General features: G+C 40.8%; 1 protein-coding gene across 1 annotated transcript in view; it reads left to right on the top strand.

Moving 5' to 3' along the window:
• Window positions 1-18630, top strand: part of ADAM19 (ADAM metallopeptidase domain 19) — a gene marked incomplete at its 3' end in the record, with an annotated part of 83260 nt that overhangs the window by 10182 nt on the left and 54448 nt on the right. Inside the window, 1 exon segment of the mRNA XM_036749737.1 lies at window positions 11706-11776. Within this exon segment, the coding sequence (XP_036605632.1) occupies window positions 11706-11776 (71 nt within the window).

The following is an 18630-nucleotide window of genomic DNA, read 5'->3' as shown; positions in this document are numbered from 1 at the left end:
TTTATGCAGATGATTCCAGCCCTAGTTTCTCTCTCAAGCACCACTTCCAAATTACCCGTCATTTATTAGGAATTTACTTCTAGCACTCCCATAGGCATCTCAAACACAATATATCCAAAGCAGTCCCTCTTCCTATCTTTCCTATTTTTTGGAAGACACCACCATCATTCCAGTCACTCAGGTGCTCAACTTCAAAGTCATTCTTGACTCTTCACCTTTGCTTACCACCTGCCCCCCCATCTAAATCTTGTTGATTCTACCTCTAGCGTATTTCTCGACTCTATCCCCTTCTCTCCACTTGTGCAGCAACCACTGTAGTTCGGACCCTCTCCTGGTCTCCTCCACCTAGACTGTTGTAACAGCCTCCAAACTGGTTTCCCTTGCCTTTATTCATCCACTCCATTCTCTAATCCTTGATCTGTACACCTGCCAGCAGGATATTCTTAAAGCACAGATCTGACCATATACTTACATTTATGTAGTGTTTTAAGGTTTGCAAAGCACTTTACATATATGGGATCCCCGACAACAACTCTGCAAGGTGGATACTACAAGTTTTATTATCTCCACTTTACAGACAAGATTCTCAGAGAGGGTAAATACCCTGCCCCTGGTCATGAACTAGTAATTTAGGTAGGTCTTCTGGAGGTGAAGTCCTACACTCTACATACTATACCTAATTTTTGTAATACACTGCCTGCTTTTCTTCCATGTACACACAGGTACAGTAGCCTATTCTGTCTTTCCTATTTTTAAAAATAACTTGCATTAATACCTTTTACTTTTATCCAAGTCACTCCCTGATATAAATCTGCCTCAATCAAAAAAGCCCTCTTTGTAACAAAGACAAAGAGTTCATCAAAGCCAACCCACACAGTGACTGTGTTTAACAGTATGTGCTACATCCTATAATTATAAGCCCCCTCCGGTTTTCTTCTGCAAAGAGGGGGCCACTTTTATACATTTTTTTCTCTGTTCAAGATTAGTCTGTACAATTGCTCAGCATTTGATTTCACTGTAAAGTTCTTTTGATTTCCATTGCAATAGTGATTGTACCTTCCCTGCCCCACCCCCCTAACCTGGTTTAAGCAGCTTATTCTTCTCCACCTTGTAACTCTCAATAACTCTGTGTGTGTGTGTGTGTGTGTGTGTGTGTGTCCACTTTGTGAATCATATGAGACAAATCGAAAAGTCCAGGATTGGCTTTCTTCTATCACATTGCAGACTTTTCAGCTATTTCTCAACACTGGCTCTTCAGCTGGCCAGCTAACTGTGTGATCATGGAGAGAATGACTTTGCTTTCCTGGGCCTCAGCTTCCTCCCCTGTAAATAAGGGATTAAGTTATCTTGTTGTGCTTCTATGTTGTGCTTCTGCACATACCTTCTAATATTAGCACAAGTCACATAAGATTAGGGAAGAATCTTAGGCTGTCCAAGTGTAAGTGGGCAATCTTTTAAGCACCTGCTGTGCACAAATTGTGGACTATGCTAAGAGCTAGAACCGCAAAGACAAACAATAAAGTAATTCCTGCCCTCAAGGAGCCTGCATTCTAGGGGGGAGGAGGGTAATGGCATGTGCACAATTTGTCTAATTCAGTGTAAAGGGAGATGGGTGCAAAGGAGAGACTCAGGCAAAGTGTTATAGGAAAACATGAGACAGGAGAAATGCTTTTAGTTGGGGGGGAAGGGCGGGTGTCAGGAAAAGTTTAATGAGAGAAATGGCACCTGAGCAGATCTTGAAGGAGGAGACAGATTTTAACAGGCAGAGATGGGGAAGGCACTTAGTCCCTGTCCCCAAGAACCTTGCTAGTCAGTAAATAGATGAAATTCATTATATATGAGATGGAGAAACTGAAAATAGTTTTAGAAAATATTATTATATTTATGGATGAGTACCAGATAGTCATCTTTTATTGAAGGAAGTTAGGAGTGCCCATTGAATGTCATAGGGAGGTCTTATTGCTATAGAATCTTCCTGAAGACCCACTGTGTGTTTCTGTGGTCAAATGGCTAGCAGAGTTACTAAGGATCATCAGAAAAGGAATTATAAACAAAACAGAAAGCGTCATTCCATCTTTCTACCAAATTGCAATGTGTCCAAATGAGGGACATTGTGTTCTGCAAGGGACAAAGAGTACAACTCGATAATGACTCTTCTTGGAGTCTTATGCTGTAAATAAGATCTTGTTACATCTAGTTCAACATGAGCTGAAAAAAGGCTTTTAAAGAAAAATACCTGAAGTCTTGGGACATACGTTCTTTGAAGACAGAGTATAAGTCTTTTCTATTTTTTTATATCCTCCACCGTACTTAGCAAAGGGTCTTGCACATACAGATATCAGTAAGTAATAATAATAGCTAACATTTAGATAGTACTTACAATGTGTGAAGCACTCCACATGGCCATTTACAATTATTTTCTTATTTGATACTCTCAACAGTCCTAGGAGGTAGGTGCTATCATTATCCCCCTTTTACAGATTGTGAAACTGAGGCAAATAAAGGTTAAAGCGACTTATGTGGGGTCATACCCCTAGTAAGTGTCTGAGTTCGGATTTGAACTCAAGTCTTCTTGACTCCAGGACTGACTGTTCTATCCACTGCACCACTTAAATGTTTGTTAACTGAATGAACCATCAGGTTTGCAGAGGGAGCCCAGCTCTTCTCTAGATCCTTCTTAATGCATCAATATGAGAAATAATGCTGGCTCGTCCCAATTTAGGGTAGGGTACAGTGGAAGGGGGGTTTAACCAGTGAAGACAGATGAAAAAGATGAAGAGAACATCGGAAAGTTGCTGAGTTGTTTTGTTTGAGGTATTCCCAGTATATTGGGAATGTCATATCTGAATTTAAGTATAAGGACATTTTTGAAAATCAGAGAGAATTGATTTTTAAATGAGATGCTTTCCTTTGGAAATTATCCACACCATCCCTCCAGGAGTGAGGATGCTCCCTTAACTGTTTATAACATTTCTTAACAGGTTAAGGCTAGGGCAGTTATCACTGCCCCGTTGCCACTCATCCATCAGCCCCATCCAACCTACTTTGTTGGCCCGAGACACCTTTAAGCGTCTTTAGAAAGTTCATACTGTGTGGATAGCTTAGAATTTGCCTGAGAGGTGATGGCAGAGGCAGCTTGGACTGGTAAATGCCTCTTCGCTTGGGGAGAGTTAAGCAATCACTTTTAGTAGCTTTCTTGTTTTCTAAGTGCGAAATTCTCCTCTTTGTGATTAGGTAACAGAAGAGTTTAAGCAATGTACCCTGTTGTCATTTCTCAAGAGTTGTAGGTTAGAACATTCAGATCTCAGGGGATGCCTGTCCTGGGGCTCTTAGGGAAGTGGAATTTGGGGGAAGTGGGATGGGGGTGGGAGTGGGTAGGGGGAAAAGTGAATGCCAGCTACACTGACAGCACAGTTGGAAATGAGAGCCAAATCAAGGGCAGCAAGGAGCTTCACTTGACTTCTTATCTGGCAGGAATCTCCTGGGGCTGCAAGGAACCTGGCAGATCACCTATTGGATGGTCCTGACTAAGCAAGATCATGCTATAAACATCCTGGACTCTCTTTGTTTTGTAGACTTTGAGAGATTTGGTGGTTCTATAATCCTCTGAGATGGGTATCTCTCTCACCTTTGTCCCCCTCACACGCTGTGTTATATTTATTTACATTTCACGTGTAGCCTTCTGGGCAGACTGTGAACTCCTGGAGGGCTGTTCATTTTTAGACCTTTGTTTTGGCAAAGCTTGCCACTGTGAGCTTCATATAGTAGGCGTGTAATGTTTATTGAATTGGAGATGACTTGTTCCAGTGTCTAACAATACTCTTGGTTAGGAAGTCTTGCCTTTTATCTAATTTAGGTCCCTCAAGCTCAGACCTGGTTCCTCTTGGGCAGAGATCGATAACAAGAAGACATCACTTAGTAAATTGTTCTTTGTTTGGTCATAATAGAAACAAAAATACCTTGCAATTATATGCTTTGTGGTTCACATTGCATTTGGTCATTGCCACAGGAAAAGTCCTTTGAATAATAGTCATAAAATGTCAGTCCTGGAGGGCCCCTTTTCCAATCCAAATCATTCATTTAACAAAGTAGAAAACTGGAGTTAAAAGAGGAAAAGCGACTTTCCTTGCTATACTGTAAGTTCCCCAAGTTCAGAGGGCCGTGCATTATTCAAATATTTTTGAGAGGTAGCTTGGATAGAACACTGTATTTGGTCAAGAGGATCAAATCCCACCTCAGCTGTGTGATCCTCAGCGAGTCATTTAACTTCTCTGGATTGAGAAGGCAAGAAAGAAGGGCAGTAAATACAAAAGTCTGACTGTAGAGGGAAAAGTGGTACAGAATAATAGCTTGAAGAAATCTCAAAGTCAAAGGAAGGTTGTTAAGGGTAGAAAATATAAGTACTGGACCAGGAACCAATAGATAGGATGAGGTGGAAGATTAGAGACAGGTAATAATGTAGAAAAGGGGCAAGCTTCTGGTAGGTAATGGGGGGTTATCGAGTCATGGATACAGGCAGAGGGATTGGTCTTGGCAAGGTGGAGGACTAATTCTTCAGAGGGTAATGCAAAATGATATAAAAGGATTTTGAAGTGCAAAATAAGGGAGGAATATAGTTTAGAATTCATGCCCTGGGTCTTCTCAGCAAAGTAGGAGTCAAAATTGTTGGCTGAAAAGGAAAAGGGTGTGGAGATGGAGAAATGGAGTGGCAGGGGAAGTCTGAGGAACAAGGAGAAGATTTAGAAGGGCCTCTGCAGGGAGTGTTAATAGAGAATTAATGTCTATGCAGCAATGAGGCCCTTGTTGAGATCAGGTAACATGAATTTGGAACAAAAATCTCTTTGGCATAGTTGTGTGACTTTTCCCAATGTGTTCAGCAACGTGGGAGCAGGAATACAGAGAATTAGTGGTAGGGGAAGTAGAGGTTTGTCAAGATATCTATTCAATGGTGGAGGAGAATGATTAGTTAAACCAATCACTTGTGTAGGGTCAAGACTGAATAGAGGAAAGGGAACTAGAGATGGAATAATGAATGAATGAACAAGAATGTCCTGGAAGTTTCAGTGAGGATGAAGAATAGATTTAAGAGGAATGAGTCATAGAAAGAGATAGAAGGACAGAAATTTGTGGTCTTTCAGGCATCACAACTACAGGTTATAGTGACAGCTAAGGTCTACTTCTTCCTGAGCCATCCTACTCCCTGAAGTAGGGTGAAGATTTAGGTCTTGGGAAGTGATGAACTTGGAGGCCAGGGTGTTTATGGGAACACCAGCATGTTCTGAAATATTAAGTGTTTTAGGGTGGAGTGGAAGACTGTGAACAAGGTACTGAACTCCTTTGGAAAGGAGGGAGAGTGAGCCAGGGGCCAGTAAGTTGGAGCAAAAGGTTTCTGGATAGGATGATATAGCTGAATGGAGGTGGCTGAAGGATAGGGCAGAGAGAAGGCCTGGAGGGTGGTAGTCAGGAGAATGAGTGGACCTTCCAGTTCACCTGGCCCAGTGGGCCAAGAGGTATGAGAGGAGCATCCTGTGATGGAGACAGTAACTGGGGTGAACTGTCTTCAGAAGGGAGCCAGGTTTCTGTGAGGATAAGAAGATGAATGGAGCTAGTCTAAGATGAAGTGGGAGTTTCAGAGGGCACAAATGAAATGAAAAGGTAGAATAGAATGGGTGTGTGTGTGCGTGTGTGTGTGTGTGCGTGCGTGTGTGCGTGTGTGTGTGTGTGTGTGAGAAAGAGAGAGAGAGAGAGAGAGAGAGAGAGAGAGAGAGAGAGAGAGAGGAAGAGAGAGAGGGAGAGAGGTGAGAGAGTAAAGTGTGCTAAAAGGGTTAGGTTTTCAGAATTATTATTATTAATATTAGAGAAGGAGGTGAGAGTTTTTTTGCCACTTGCAGGATAGAGGAAGTACGTTAGTTGATTGGGATCCAGAATTTCCAGGGTCCTGTGATGATGGATGTCTATTCCAGGGCAGTATCATTAGCCTGTTTTCTCTCCGAACACTGGGAAATTGAGGTGAAAGACAACAGGAGAATCATTGGTTTTCTAGGGCTGTGACTGAACTCACACTCAGCATTTGTTTCTTTTCTTCATCCTGAGATGGGTGGCCTCTGACACACCCAGGAGATACCCCACATATGTAAGGCCTCCTGGGTGAAGGGCCTCTAAACCCGGTCCTTGAGATGGGCTAGGCCTTGGGCTTCATGCTCCTTGGTCCAGTGATGTCTTAGGGTAGAATAAGTACTGGAGCAGTAGGTGCCTCCACCTACCCGGGCACCCAGTGGTTGTAGAGAGCTAAAGTGTTGCTAACAAATATGGTTTTAGGTCACACAGCCAGTGATTCGCAGAGCCTAGTTTTGACTCAGGGTTTCTGATTCCTAGTCCATTGCTCATGGATACCATACTGCCTGCCAGTATGAATTCATTTAATTTGACAAGCATTTATTAGGTACCTACTATCTATAAAGCATTTCCATCTGCTAGGCACTGGGAATACAAAGATGAGGAATGGTTGAATACTTGTCTTCAAGAAGCTTACAATATATTTGGGGAAGGGGGAGGTGTGCATGTATACAGATACAAATAAAATGTGTATAAAAAACTATCACTGCCAGGTAATAGGAAGAGACCCATGACTAGAATATGGTTCTACAAGGGTATTCCTTATTCCAGAGTGTCTTCCAAAGTGGCCTGCCAGGCGGTATGTTGTGCAAGCCTGCCTTATTCAAAACAAATAGAACAGAGAGGGTGTGGGTAAGGTTGTTTAAAGAGACAATGTGGATACATGGAGAATCTCAGGCAAACTTAATTTCTAACAAAAACATGTAAAGAAAACAGAACCAAGATCATGTAATGGAAGATGAATTAAAAAATATTATATGAGCCTGTGGAATAATAATGTCAGGAGTCTTACAGTTCAGTTGAAGCACAAAAGGAATGCTTAGAATAACAAATAGGATTGTGTGGTTTAAAAAAAACCCATTTATATTAGGGAAAAGAATATTTAAAAAAGAAGAAAAGCCTTCTGCTTGAGTTGGATGGGAAAATTCTTACAGATGACAGAAAAAAGATAGAATTACATGACTCTTGTTTTGCTTCTGTTTTCTCTACCAAGATGAATGATCTTTGTATTGGAAAGCACAGAGCAAAAAGTGGCTATTAGGGAGGTAAAACCTAGGATAAGTCAGGAGATAATAGAGCACATCTCGCTGCCTTGAATGAATTTGTGTCATCAGGCCCAGATGGCCTATATCCCACGGAACGCAATAGTTCTAGCAAAGATGATTGCTGAATCATTGAAAGTTCATGGGAGACAGGAGAGTTACAGTGGGGCTGGAGAAGAACAAATGATACCCTGACTTTCAAAAGAAAGAAGAGCAGAGTCAGCAAAGTTTAGCCAATGAGCCTGATGTCGGTTCCAGGGCAAACCTCTAGAATGTATTATTAAAGGCGTAGTTTGTGAACATCAAGAGAAAAAAAGAAAGAGTCAACATGGCGTTGTCCAGACTAGATCATGTCAACTAAACCTCATTTGTTTTTGATGGGGTTGTCATACTGGTAGATGAGGGGAATATGTGCATAGATACAGTTTATCTATCTTTCAGCAGTGTAACCTGACAAAGCTGGACCAAGATCATGGGGCTCAAGGGGAGGAAGGCAATTGCAGGATCATAGATTTAGGACTGGAAAGGACCTCAGTTTCCTAAAGGACAAGATTAAAAGATGGAGTGAACAATAGTACAGTTAAGAGGATTCAGAATTGGTTCAGAACTGGTCATTTATGGTTTTACATTTTTAAGACCATGAAGGGTCTTTAGTGGAGTGCCATCCTTGACTCTGTGATGTTGAACATTTTTTTTAATCCTGATTTGGATAAAGGCAAAAATGGCATGCATAAAGAATGTCAGATGGTCCAAAGTTGGGAGGGAAGGCCAACACACAGGGTGATAGAATCCAGATCCAACAAGATATTGACAGGCTAACATGATGGACTAAATCTAATAAGATTAAATTTAATTAGGTTAAACTTGTACTTGGGTTATAGAAGTCAGCTTCACAAATATAAAATGGGGAAGGGTCAACTAGATAGCAGGTTGTTTGGAAGAGATATGGGGGTTTTAATGGATTGCAAAGTCAGAACATCACAGCAGCACAGGATTTGACAGTTGACAGATCCCAGTGGCTCTCTGGTCCAACACTACACTGTGAGTCAGTGGTGTGACATGGCAGTCAAAACAAATAGGGTCCAAAATGAAGGAGGTGATAACCTCACTGTATCCTGCTCAATAAGTCATACCTGGAAGGACATAAATAAGCTAAAATATCCAGAAAAGGATAGCTATTACTATGAAGAGTCTCAAAATCCTATCATAGGAGGATCAGCTGAAGCTGGGAAGGTTTTGCCCAGATAAAAGAAGACTTAGACTGGAGGGTGGGGGTGGAGGAGAATGTAGTAGCTGTTTTCAAACTTGTGTATCTTTCTTGTGGATTACATTTTTTCTGTCTAGTCCCAGAAGGAAATTAGGAACAATTGGAGAGGCAGGTTGATTGGTGTATGGGAATGAGCCCTGAATCTGGGGACCAGTGCCCTGGGTACAAATCTCAGTTCTGTTGATTACTAGCTTTATAACCTTGGATGAGTTGCCTGACATTTCTGTGTCTCCACCCCCACATCCCTCATAAGGAGATTGGACTAGGTGATCTTTTGGGTCTTTTTATTTCAAGATCTTTGATCATGTCAGTATTTTAAGCTCAAGAGTAACAGGTTTGAGCTAGATGTCAGGAAAAACTTTCTAACAATTAGAGGTATCCCAAAGTGAAATGGGCTGCCTCAGAAAATGGTGAGTTTCACCTCAGTGGAGCATTTGCATCAAGCAAATGTGGCATGACCACTTGTTAGGGACGCAAAGATTGAATTAGATGGCTTTTGGGGTCCCTTCGAATTTTGAGATTCTGTAATTCTCATAAAATACAAGTAGATTTAGATGGAATCCAAGGGAAAGAAGACAAAGTGCTATGAGAAGTTTGAGAAGGGAGAGATTGCTTTCATCTAGGGTGGAGGAAACCATCAGGGAAGCTTCATGGAGGGGATGGCATATCTGAGTTGTGCCTTGAAGAAAAGGAGGGAATTCACCAGATGGAGATGGGGTAGTGTAGTGGTGTTGGTGGGGTTCCATTCCAAGCATGGGCTAGGGCATGAACCAAGGCATGGAGCTAAGGCAGGGCAGGAGGAGAAGAGAGGGCAGAAAGTGGTCCATAGAATATGTGAAGGGTAGTAGTATGAAATCAGGCTGGAAAGATCAGTTGGATCCAGATTGTGCAAGGCCTTGGACATCGGGGTCAGGCCTTTATTTATTAGACTGTGGGGAGACACACTGAGTAATATAATGACCTCATCAAAGTTGTTGTTAAGATGATTACTCAGGGGGTTGTATGGATTGGAGAGGGGATGGACAGAAGGAACAAGGCCAGAAAAGAGACTATTATAGTTATTTAGATGGAAAGACATGATTGCCTGAACTACGGCAGCTGCAGAGAGGGTAGACAAGTGACCCAAAAGGTCGGATTTGCCATAGTGGGCTGAGATAGTGGCACCAAGACACACTGATTGGAGGCACAATCATTCGTTATTCCACTTATTGCCTTGTATGTAAAATATGGCTTAATTTTCTTTCTGCAAAATTTGCCCGACTAACTGAATAAAATACATGGAGATATGGATATAAATTTATATCTAGAATAATATATGGTAAAAGGCTCCTCACCCCTTATTGTTCCTTGTATTCACAGTTTGAGGTATTTTCAGCTACTTCCTCTGAACTTGGCACAGTGGAAAGAGTGGTGGGTTTTGATTCAGTACCGGGTACTTGGACCGTCCAAACAGATTGCTAGCTCCAAACTATGCAGTTAAGCTCCTAGTTCTCCCCAGGTCTGCTCTTTCTGCCTTGCAACCTATACCTTTATACCCTTGCCAGAGTATTTCTTCTGATGCATAGATACTGCTTATGCCCTTCATCTGTTTAAAGATAGTAACTCCCTATCCCATTACCAAATAAAGTCCAAGCTCCTTTAGTTGGCATTCAACCCCCTGCCCCATAATACAATGCCATCAACCTGTCTCCTCTCCTATCTGTTATTTCTCCTCTTATAGTCTCTGAGCTCAAGCTAAACCTGACAGCTCTTCCCCTGCCAAAAAGCTCTGTGATCTCATGTCTGTGTTCTTTGCTTACATTGCTCCCTGGGCCTGGGTTGCTTTTCCTCTTCTTCCTTACCTGTTAAATTGCTGCCTAGCTTTTAAAACACAGCTTGAATATCATCTCCTCCAAGAAGCCTTTTCTGATCTTCTTCCCCATCTCCCCCACCCCTAGTTTGTTAATCACCCTCCTCCTTAGGCCTTGCAGAGGACTGTTTAGCAACTCTCAAATGCACTTATATCAATCACAGTGTGTGTTATATTCCTGTACTCCAGTTATCTCTGGCCAGCGACCAGTGCCTGTGGATGTTCTGGAGAGCAGTGTCTCTGGCACAGTGCTCTGCATACAGTAGGTGTTTAATAAGTATTTGTTGTACTATATTTTATCACCGGGATATTGTGAAGCTCACCTGATACAATGTAGGTGAGACTTTTTACAATCAAAAAGTATAAAATTAATGTGAGTTACTATTAATAATAATGTTTATAATTATTTATGAAAACTATTGCCGTAAAGTACCAAATCAACTATGAATACTATATTTATTTATAATTATTATTAGTTGCTAGCAATGATTACATAAAATATCAAATCAGTATTATCTAATAATATTTTATTTATATTATGATTAATAGTAACTGTCATTGATTGAAAATTTTATGGTTATAAAGAACCTCCATTATATCATGTAAGCCTTACAATAACCCCATGAGGAAGGTATGGTACAAGACTAACAGTGTGGCCCTGGCAAGTCACTCAACCCTGTTTGCCTCAGTTTCCTCATCTGTAAAGTGAGCTGAAGAAGGAAATGGCAAACCACTGCAGCAACTTTGTCAAGAAAACCCCAAAAGGGGTCAATAAAGAATCAGATGTGACTGCAAATGTCTTGAGAACAACAAGAAAAATTTTCCATAGTACTTAGAATAGAATTGCGGAATCCTAGAATTTTCAAGCCGATACTCATTAAATATCTATTGTATGTGAAGCGCGTGTGGTAGACATTAGTAGATATACAAAGTTTAGATAAGACATGATCCTATTTCTCTTTAGTGCTGAAGCCTCTGTCCTAACTATGGATTATTCCTAGTAATTATAGGAACAGTAATATTCAAGCTGAGTACAAAAATGTGTTGCAGCCAAATGAGGGATTTGGTCTGCTTCGTCCCTAGTGAGGCATGCTTGTCTTTGCCGTTCAGTACAATAAAACTTGTCTCTTTTCTAACATTTTCTCTCGACAGCGCTGGTTCCCCGTGCACCTCGACAGTGCTGTTTTCTGTTGGACTGAATTTCTTGTTTTATGTTTCCTTCGTCCTTCAGGAAAAGGTGGATAGAAGGCTTTGGTGGTTGCTTGTCTGGGATGCTTTATATTAAGGAAGTTTGGTCAGCTGTGGGGCCAACTGTCCCTTTCTTGCTCACTGTCACTTGCTGTTGAATCTCTGCGCTCGGCCCTGCCTTGAACATCTGTGGGACCCGGGGCCTTCTCTCAGGGAGCTGACATTTTTTCTTTATTGTTTTCAGCATCCCCTCAAAGCTGAACTCAGGATAACTGCAGAAGGGAAAGACCTCATCCTGGACCTGGAGAAGAATGAGTAAGTGGACCACCACAATGTCTAGGAAATGAACCAATTACCTTCCGTAACCCTGCGTGTCAAGTAGAGGAAGCAGGTGTTGGTGTTTTAGAGCGGAAATAGCTAGTCCACAGCAAGAGCTCACAGCTCCTCTGGGGAAGCAGGTTGCAGTGCTAAGACTGAGTTCCCAGTGCCTTGCTTCTAGGGCAGTGGAAGAGGCATTAACTTTTGAGTCAGAAGACCCGAGTTCCAGTTCTGCCTCTCATGCTTGTATATGCTGGTGACCTCCCAGTGAGTTCCTTATCTCTAAAATAAGAATATTCAGGGAGGCTTTGTGGCTCACTGGAAAGCACACTAGATTTGGAGTCAGAGGAACTGGGTTCAAATGCCACCTTTGCCACTTAATATCTGTGTGACCTTGGCAAGTTGCTTAACCAGGGTAGGCCTCAGTTTCCTGGGATTGGACTAGACAGCCTCTTCCAATTCTAAGTTTATGAGTGATGCACCTGTGAACTAGACCAGAGGTGTCAACTGGTGCCCTACGAGCTGTTATAAAATTTCTGAGTGCTGCAAGAACCAGATGAAAATGTAATTAGGAAATATTTAATGAAATACATATGAAATAAAAAACCACAATGAAAAAAATACAACATAATGTGATATTCTAAATCAATATGTGGCCAATCTGTTGCTCTTTGAGTTTGAGGCCACTGAACTAGATGATCCCCAAGACCCTAAATCTTATCATGCATGCTTAATGTACTGCTTAGGGAGTCACTGCTGGAATTTTAAAGTTTTTTTAGTTTTGGGATCCCCTGGAGTTCGCTATAGCCCCCTTGGAAGAGATCATTGTAGAGGAAATATTACAAAGCCACAGCAGCTGTATCACTGCCTCCAGCCAAGCTCCAACCCACCCTATAGCAGGAAGCAAAGGAGATTGTGGAAACCAGTAGAGCTGAGCAGAGGCCAGCAAGACATGTGCTGGGATGTGGATCCAGGGACCTTGGCTTCTCTGTGTTCTGTAACAGTATTCTCTCCCCAAACAAAGGGATTAGACTCTGCCGGTAGTGGCTGTCAGCAGTCTGGAGGTCACATCTGCTCTGCGCTCATCTGTCTACCTAACGCCATTGATTTTGGGTGGTGGTGTGGCTCGGGAATGTTTATGTATTGATTTCCCATCTGGCCTTAGAATATCTTGATTCAGGCTGTTGTGCTGGCGAGCAGAAATTCACTGCCTTGATATTCCCCAAGGACAGTAGGAGAGCAAGCCCTAACCAGGTGATGTCCCTTCTTCCTTCAGCAGGAAGTAATGAAGTACTTTGGTATAACTCTACCAAAGGAACCAGGCTTCATTGTGACATGTAAACATAGCTGATAAGGCTGCATGGCTTGGATCGCTGCCGGCTTCTTCTTGGCAGCTCCCTGAGCCCCCTGAAAGCAGATGAGTAATCAAATCAAATGCTTCCAAGAAAGGGATGGATGAGGACCTTGCCATATTCAGCATGATGAGAATTGTTGCTAGAGTCTAGTAGCAAGGGAGAAAATGAATTATTCCTAATTTGGACTTTTTTGTCCTTTTAAGAAGAAGGAGAAGAATGTCTGAGGCAAGGTAAAAAGTTATTCTGATGCAGTGGGCATGAATATAGTGGGGTGGGGGAGATTGTGGAGGCAGATGGGGGAGGGGGTGCATCATTGCACCACAGAATTCCAAAATTGAATGGGACCTCCGAGGTCATGCAGTCTGTGCTTCACCTGAGCAGAGATCACCTGCAGAACACAATTCACCATCATTGTTGCAATGGCTTCACTTGGTCTCCCGGTCCCAAGACGCTCTCCACTTCACACTGCCATCAAAGTGATCTTACTTTAGTGCAGATCTGCCCACATCACTCCCTTACTCAGTACATTTCGGTTGGCTCACTTTTGCCTCTAGGATAAAATACACATTTCTTTGTTGGGTTTTTTTAAAGCTCTCCATGACATTTTCCCAGCTTATCTTTACCAACTTCATTGGACATTACTACCTCTCCTATATGATATGATCCAGCCTAACTGGCTGTTCCTCACACATGAACTCATCTCCCATCTCTGTGCCCTTGCCCTGGCTGTTCCCCATGCCTAGAATGCACTCCCTCCTCACCTCTGCCTCATGGAATCTCTCCTCTGCCTTCAAGAAGCAGCTCAAGCTTCAGTACCTCTAATCTGACTTTGTTGATCTGTGATTTTAATTGTAAAGCATACCAATTTAATTCTAATCCCATGTTTGACAGAAATGCAAATCCTTTCATGGACATTTCTGAAAGGAAAAAGCCTTGTTTTAGCAATTTCGGCTGTAAAAATGGAAATGTTGTGTCATCGAAAGTACCTACTGCACAATGAAAAGAAAAAAAAGAAGCAGCTCAAACACCACCTTTTACATAAAACCTTTCCTGATCTCTTCTAGTGCCTTCCCTTGTAAACGTTTGTTGTTGCTGTTGTTCAGTCATGTCTGACCCTATTTGCAGTTTTCTTGGCAAAGATACTGGAGTGGTTTGTCATTACCTTCTCTGGCTCATTTTACAGACGAGGGAACTGAGGCAAACAGGGTTAAGTGACTTGCCCAGAGTCACACAGCTAGTGTCTAAGACTGGATTTGAACTCAGGTCTTCCTGATTCCGGGTCTGGCCCTCAATTCATGGTGCCACCTAGATGCCCTGTAAACTATCTTGTATTTAATGACTTTGAATTTAACGATATTCATTCTTCTTATATTTATTCTGTGTACGTTTACATGTACTTGTCTCCCCTATTAGAATAAAAACTCCTTGAGGGTGGGGATTGTTTCTATCTTTGCCTTTCTATCTCCAGTGCCTAGCACAGTGTCTTGAACACAGTAGGTTCTTAATAAATGCTTATGGATTGGTGAATTGATCTCATAAGATATCCAGTCCATTTGTGAACAGCTTGTAGGAAAGCTTTTCTTACATGGAGATGAGGTCTTCCTCTCTGTGACTGCCCATTGCCTCTAGTTCTGCTTTTTGAGGGCCAAATAGATGTAATTTCTCTTCCACATCAATCAATCAGTGAACAGTTATTAAGTGCCTACTATGCGTACTGGGCATGACAGATTTTTAAATGTATAAAGACATCTGTCGTGTCTAAGTCTTCTCTAGGTTAAACACCCCTTGTTCCTTCAGTTGATAGGTGTATGGCGTAGTCTCTAGTGCCCCTTACCACCCTAGTGGTCCTCTTCTGGACTTGTTCAAGTTTGTCAATATCCTTTCTAAAATGTGTTGTCCATAACTGAATTACCTCTTTCACTCTCTAAGCCTGGCCAACTGAATTGGCCCCAGGTGCCAGGATACTTAGGTACATCTGTGAACACATTCCTATGGATATGGCTTATTCTGTGTATTATGCCTCTTAATGCAGCCTAAGAATATAATTAGAGTGGTTTTTTTTTCTTGGCTTTCAATTCACGTTGTTGGTTCACTGAACTTGCAGACCACTCAGACTCTCAGATCGTCTCCAAATGAATTGTTAGCTAATCAGATGATCTTGTATTTATAAAGTGAATTTTTAGAAACCAAGTGAAGCAGTTTATGTTTATCTTTATTAAGTTTAATCTTATTAGATTTGACCCATTGTTTTGGCCTGTTGGAATCTGTTTGGATTGTGACTCAGTTACCAAATGTGTTAGTTATACCTGTCAGCTTTGTATCATCTTCAGATTTGATAAATAGGTGGTGCAGCGGATAGAGTGACAGCTCTGGAGTCCAGAGGACCTGAACTTAAATCTGGCCTCAGACACTTACTAACTGTATGACCTTGGGCAAGTTATTTAACCCTGTTTGCCTCAGTTTCCCCATCTGTAAAATGAGCTAGAAGAAGGAAATGGCATACTACGCCAGCATCTTTGCCAGGAAAACCCCAAATAGGGTCACGAAGAGTTGGACACAACTGAAAATAATTGAATAGAGAACATCCTTTTATCTAAATCATTGATAAAAATGTTGCACACAAGGCCAAGAACAGATCCTCAGCACCCCTCCACTAGAGAATTATTTTCTAAGTGGATGCTAATCTTTTAGAAAGTACTCTTTGTGTCTGGCCTTTTAAAGTTCTAAATTGGTCAATCAATTTCTCTTGTGTTTATCTGGATCTCTTTAGATAGCTCCCCATTTTCTTACACATTGTAATTATTTGTGTCATTAAATATTATTCTTGAGAGAGCTTTCCATTTCCATTGAGTAGACTTCTCCTTTAAAGTTTTAGGTCAGGGATCCTACTTATCCTTCCTCTCCACTCTGTGAAATTTGTCCTATCATAATCTAGGGTGTTTGTCAATCTGTGCCTGGCCTTCCTCTCCTCTGTCACTCATTGTAGGAAAGAATAATCATATCCTCCCTAAGTTCCAAGTATTCCTGCTTATTGGTCAGACTTAGGTCCAGAATAGCAGTTTCCTTTATTGCTTTGTCCAATTTGTTTTGAAGAATAAAATTACCGTAAGATTAATCAAGAATTGATCATCAGCTTTATTTTTGGTAAAAAGACACACACATACACACACACACACACACACACACACACAGAGGAAGGGGGAGGGGAGGGAGGGAAGAAGAGGGAAAGAAGCCTAGAAGGAGGGAGAGATAACTAGAAAGTAAAAGTCTCCCATTACTGCAATATCAGAACTCTGCCTGATTTCAAATCTATTTCCCAAATTCTCATCAATTTCTTTTTTTTGTCCAGGTTATGACGATATCATTTCTTTTGTTTCCTTCATTGATCCAAAGGTTCTTCATCAGCCCTCTCTTTTCTAATCTATGAATTTATTCACATTTGTATATATTCTTATTTTTTAAAATTCTTTTAAAATTATTATGAACTTGACAAACATCAATAAACATCATTTCCATATGCAAAGAAGCACTGTGGGGAATGTGAATAATAATGATAATAGAAATATAATAATAAAAATAATTAACATTTATCTAAAACTTTAAGGTTTGCAAAGCACTTTAAATGGGTTATCTCATTTCTCCAAGATTATACGGTTAGCAAGGAAAAGAATCTGCCAAGCTCTATTATATGTATTTTTAAAAAAATAGTAAGAAATTCAACATGATAGTTCTTGATAGAAAAGTTTTTGTACAAACAAAGCCAATGCAACAAAGATTAGGAGGGAAGCAGAAAATTGGGAAATCAGTGTCTCTGATAAAGGCCTCATCTCTAAAATATGCAGGGAACTGAGCCAAATTTATAGGAATACAAGTCATTCCCCAATGGAGAAATAGTCAAAGGATATGAACAGGCAGTTTTCAGAGGAAGAAATTAAAGATATCTATAGCCATATGAAAAAATGCTCTAAATCAAAATGACTCTTAGGTACCACATCTCTCCTATCACATTGGCTAACATGACAAAACAGGAAAATGGTAAATGCTGGGGAGGATGTGAGAAAATTGGACCATTGTTACATTGTTGGTAGAGTCGTGAACTGATCCAGCCATTCTGGAGAGCATTTTGGAACTATGCCCAAAGGGCTATAAAAATGTGCATACTCTTTTGACCCAGAAATACCACTTCTAGGGCTGTACCCCAAAGAGATCACATAAGTGGGAAATGGACCAGTATGTACAAAAATATTTAAAGCATATCTTTTTGTGGTGGCAGAGAATTGAAAATCAAGGGGATGCCCATCAGTTGGGGAATGGCTAAACAAATTGTGGTTTATGAATGTAATGGAATACTATTGTGCTATAAGAAAAGAAATGAGCAGACAGACTTCATTACAACCTGGAAAGACTTTATATGAACTGATGCTGAGTGAGGGGAGCAGAACCAGTAGATCATTATAGACAATTACAGATACACAGTATCTGTAAGGACTAACTTTGATAGACTTGGCTCCTCTCATCAATGCAAGGTTCAAAGACAGCTCCAGAAAACTCATGATGGAAAAATCTATGCACATCCAGAGAAAGAATTATGGAGTCTGAATGCAGATTGAGGCAAAGTATTTGTTCACTTTTTTTCCCCTTCTTTTTTGGTTTCATTTCTCCTTTCTCACGATTCATTCCATTGGTTATAATTCTTTACAACTGGACTATTATGTAAATAAGTTCATTGTGAAGGTATATGTAGACCTACATTGGATTACATGCCATCTTGGGAAGGAGAGAAAATTTGGAACCCCAAAGACTGTGGAACTGAGTGTTGCAAACTAAAAATAAAAAGTAAATTTATAAAATAAAATAAATAAAAATAATAAAAAATTAAAAAAATTCAATGTGATAGTTCCAAAACCGTCCCCCTATTCTATTTCTCCCTCCCAACTTTCTTCTATTCTCTTCTGTGAATTAAAAAAAATTTATTGACATTTCCCTCCCTGCCTTTTTTTGGTTTCATCTCTACCACCCTTCTCTCTGCCATAACTACCCCCACCCCCTCCCAAAGGAAAAAAAAAGTCTTGAGAAAAGCAATGTTATTTTGTGGCTCTTTTTATCTCTTCTATTTCTCATGAAAAGGGTGTTCTCTTCCAGAACCATTTTCTAGTCATGAGTCCCATTCCATCAAATCACAATGAAACCCACAGGGTCCAATTTGCCTCTTTCTCTTACTATTTCACCGTATTATACATAGCAGGTGCATTTGTGCATAGGAATCTGAGGCTATGTGTTATTTATGGCTGATTTTCTTAAATTTGGCTCCTGGATACTAATAGTCCTTTCTATGGATACCCTTCTTTTCTGTGCTGCACTGACTAATCTTGTTTCTGGCTTGTCAGATCATGGGGGTAGTTTCCTCTCTCTCCCTCTGTTTTTACTTTAAAGACCTCTTGATCAGATTTTCAAGACTCCAGTCAAATATGTATTTTATTGGACCTCATTAGCTGT

Source organism: Trichosurus vulpecula, chromosome 3, assembly GCF_011100635.1.
Source record: "Trichosurus vulpecula isolate mTriVul1 chromosome 3, mTriVul1.pri, whole genome shotgun sequence".
Lineage (NCBI taxonomy): Eukaryota > Metazoa > Chordata > Mammalia > Diprotodontia > Phalangeridae > Trichosurus > Trichosurus vulpecula.
The sequence above is the reverse complement of the archived record's forward strand: the minus strand, read 5'-3'. Positions and strand labels throughout refer to the sequence as shown.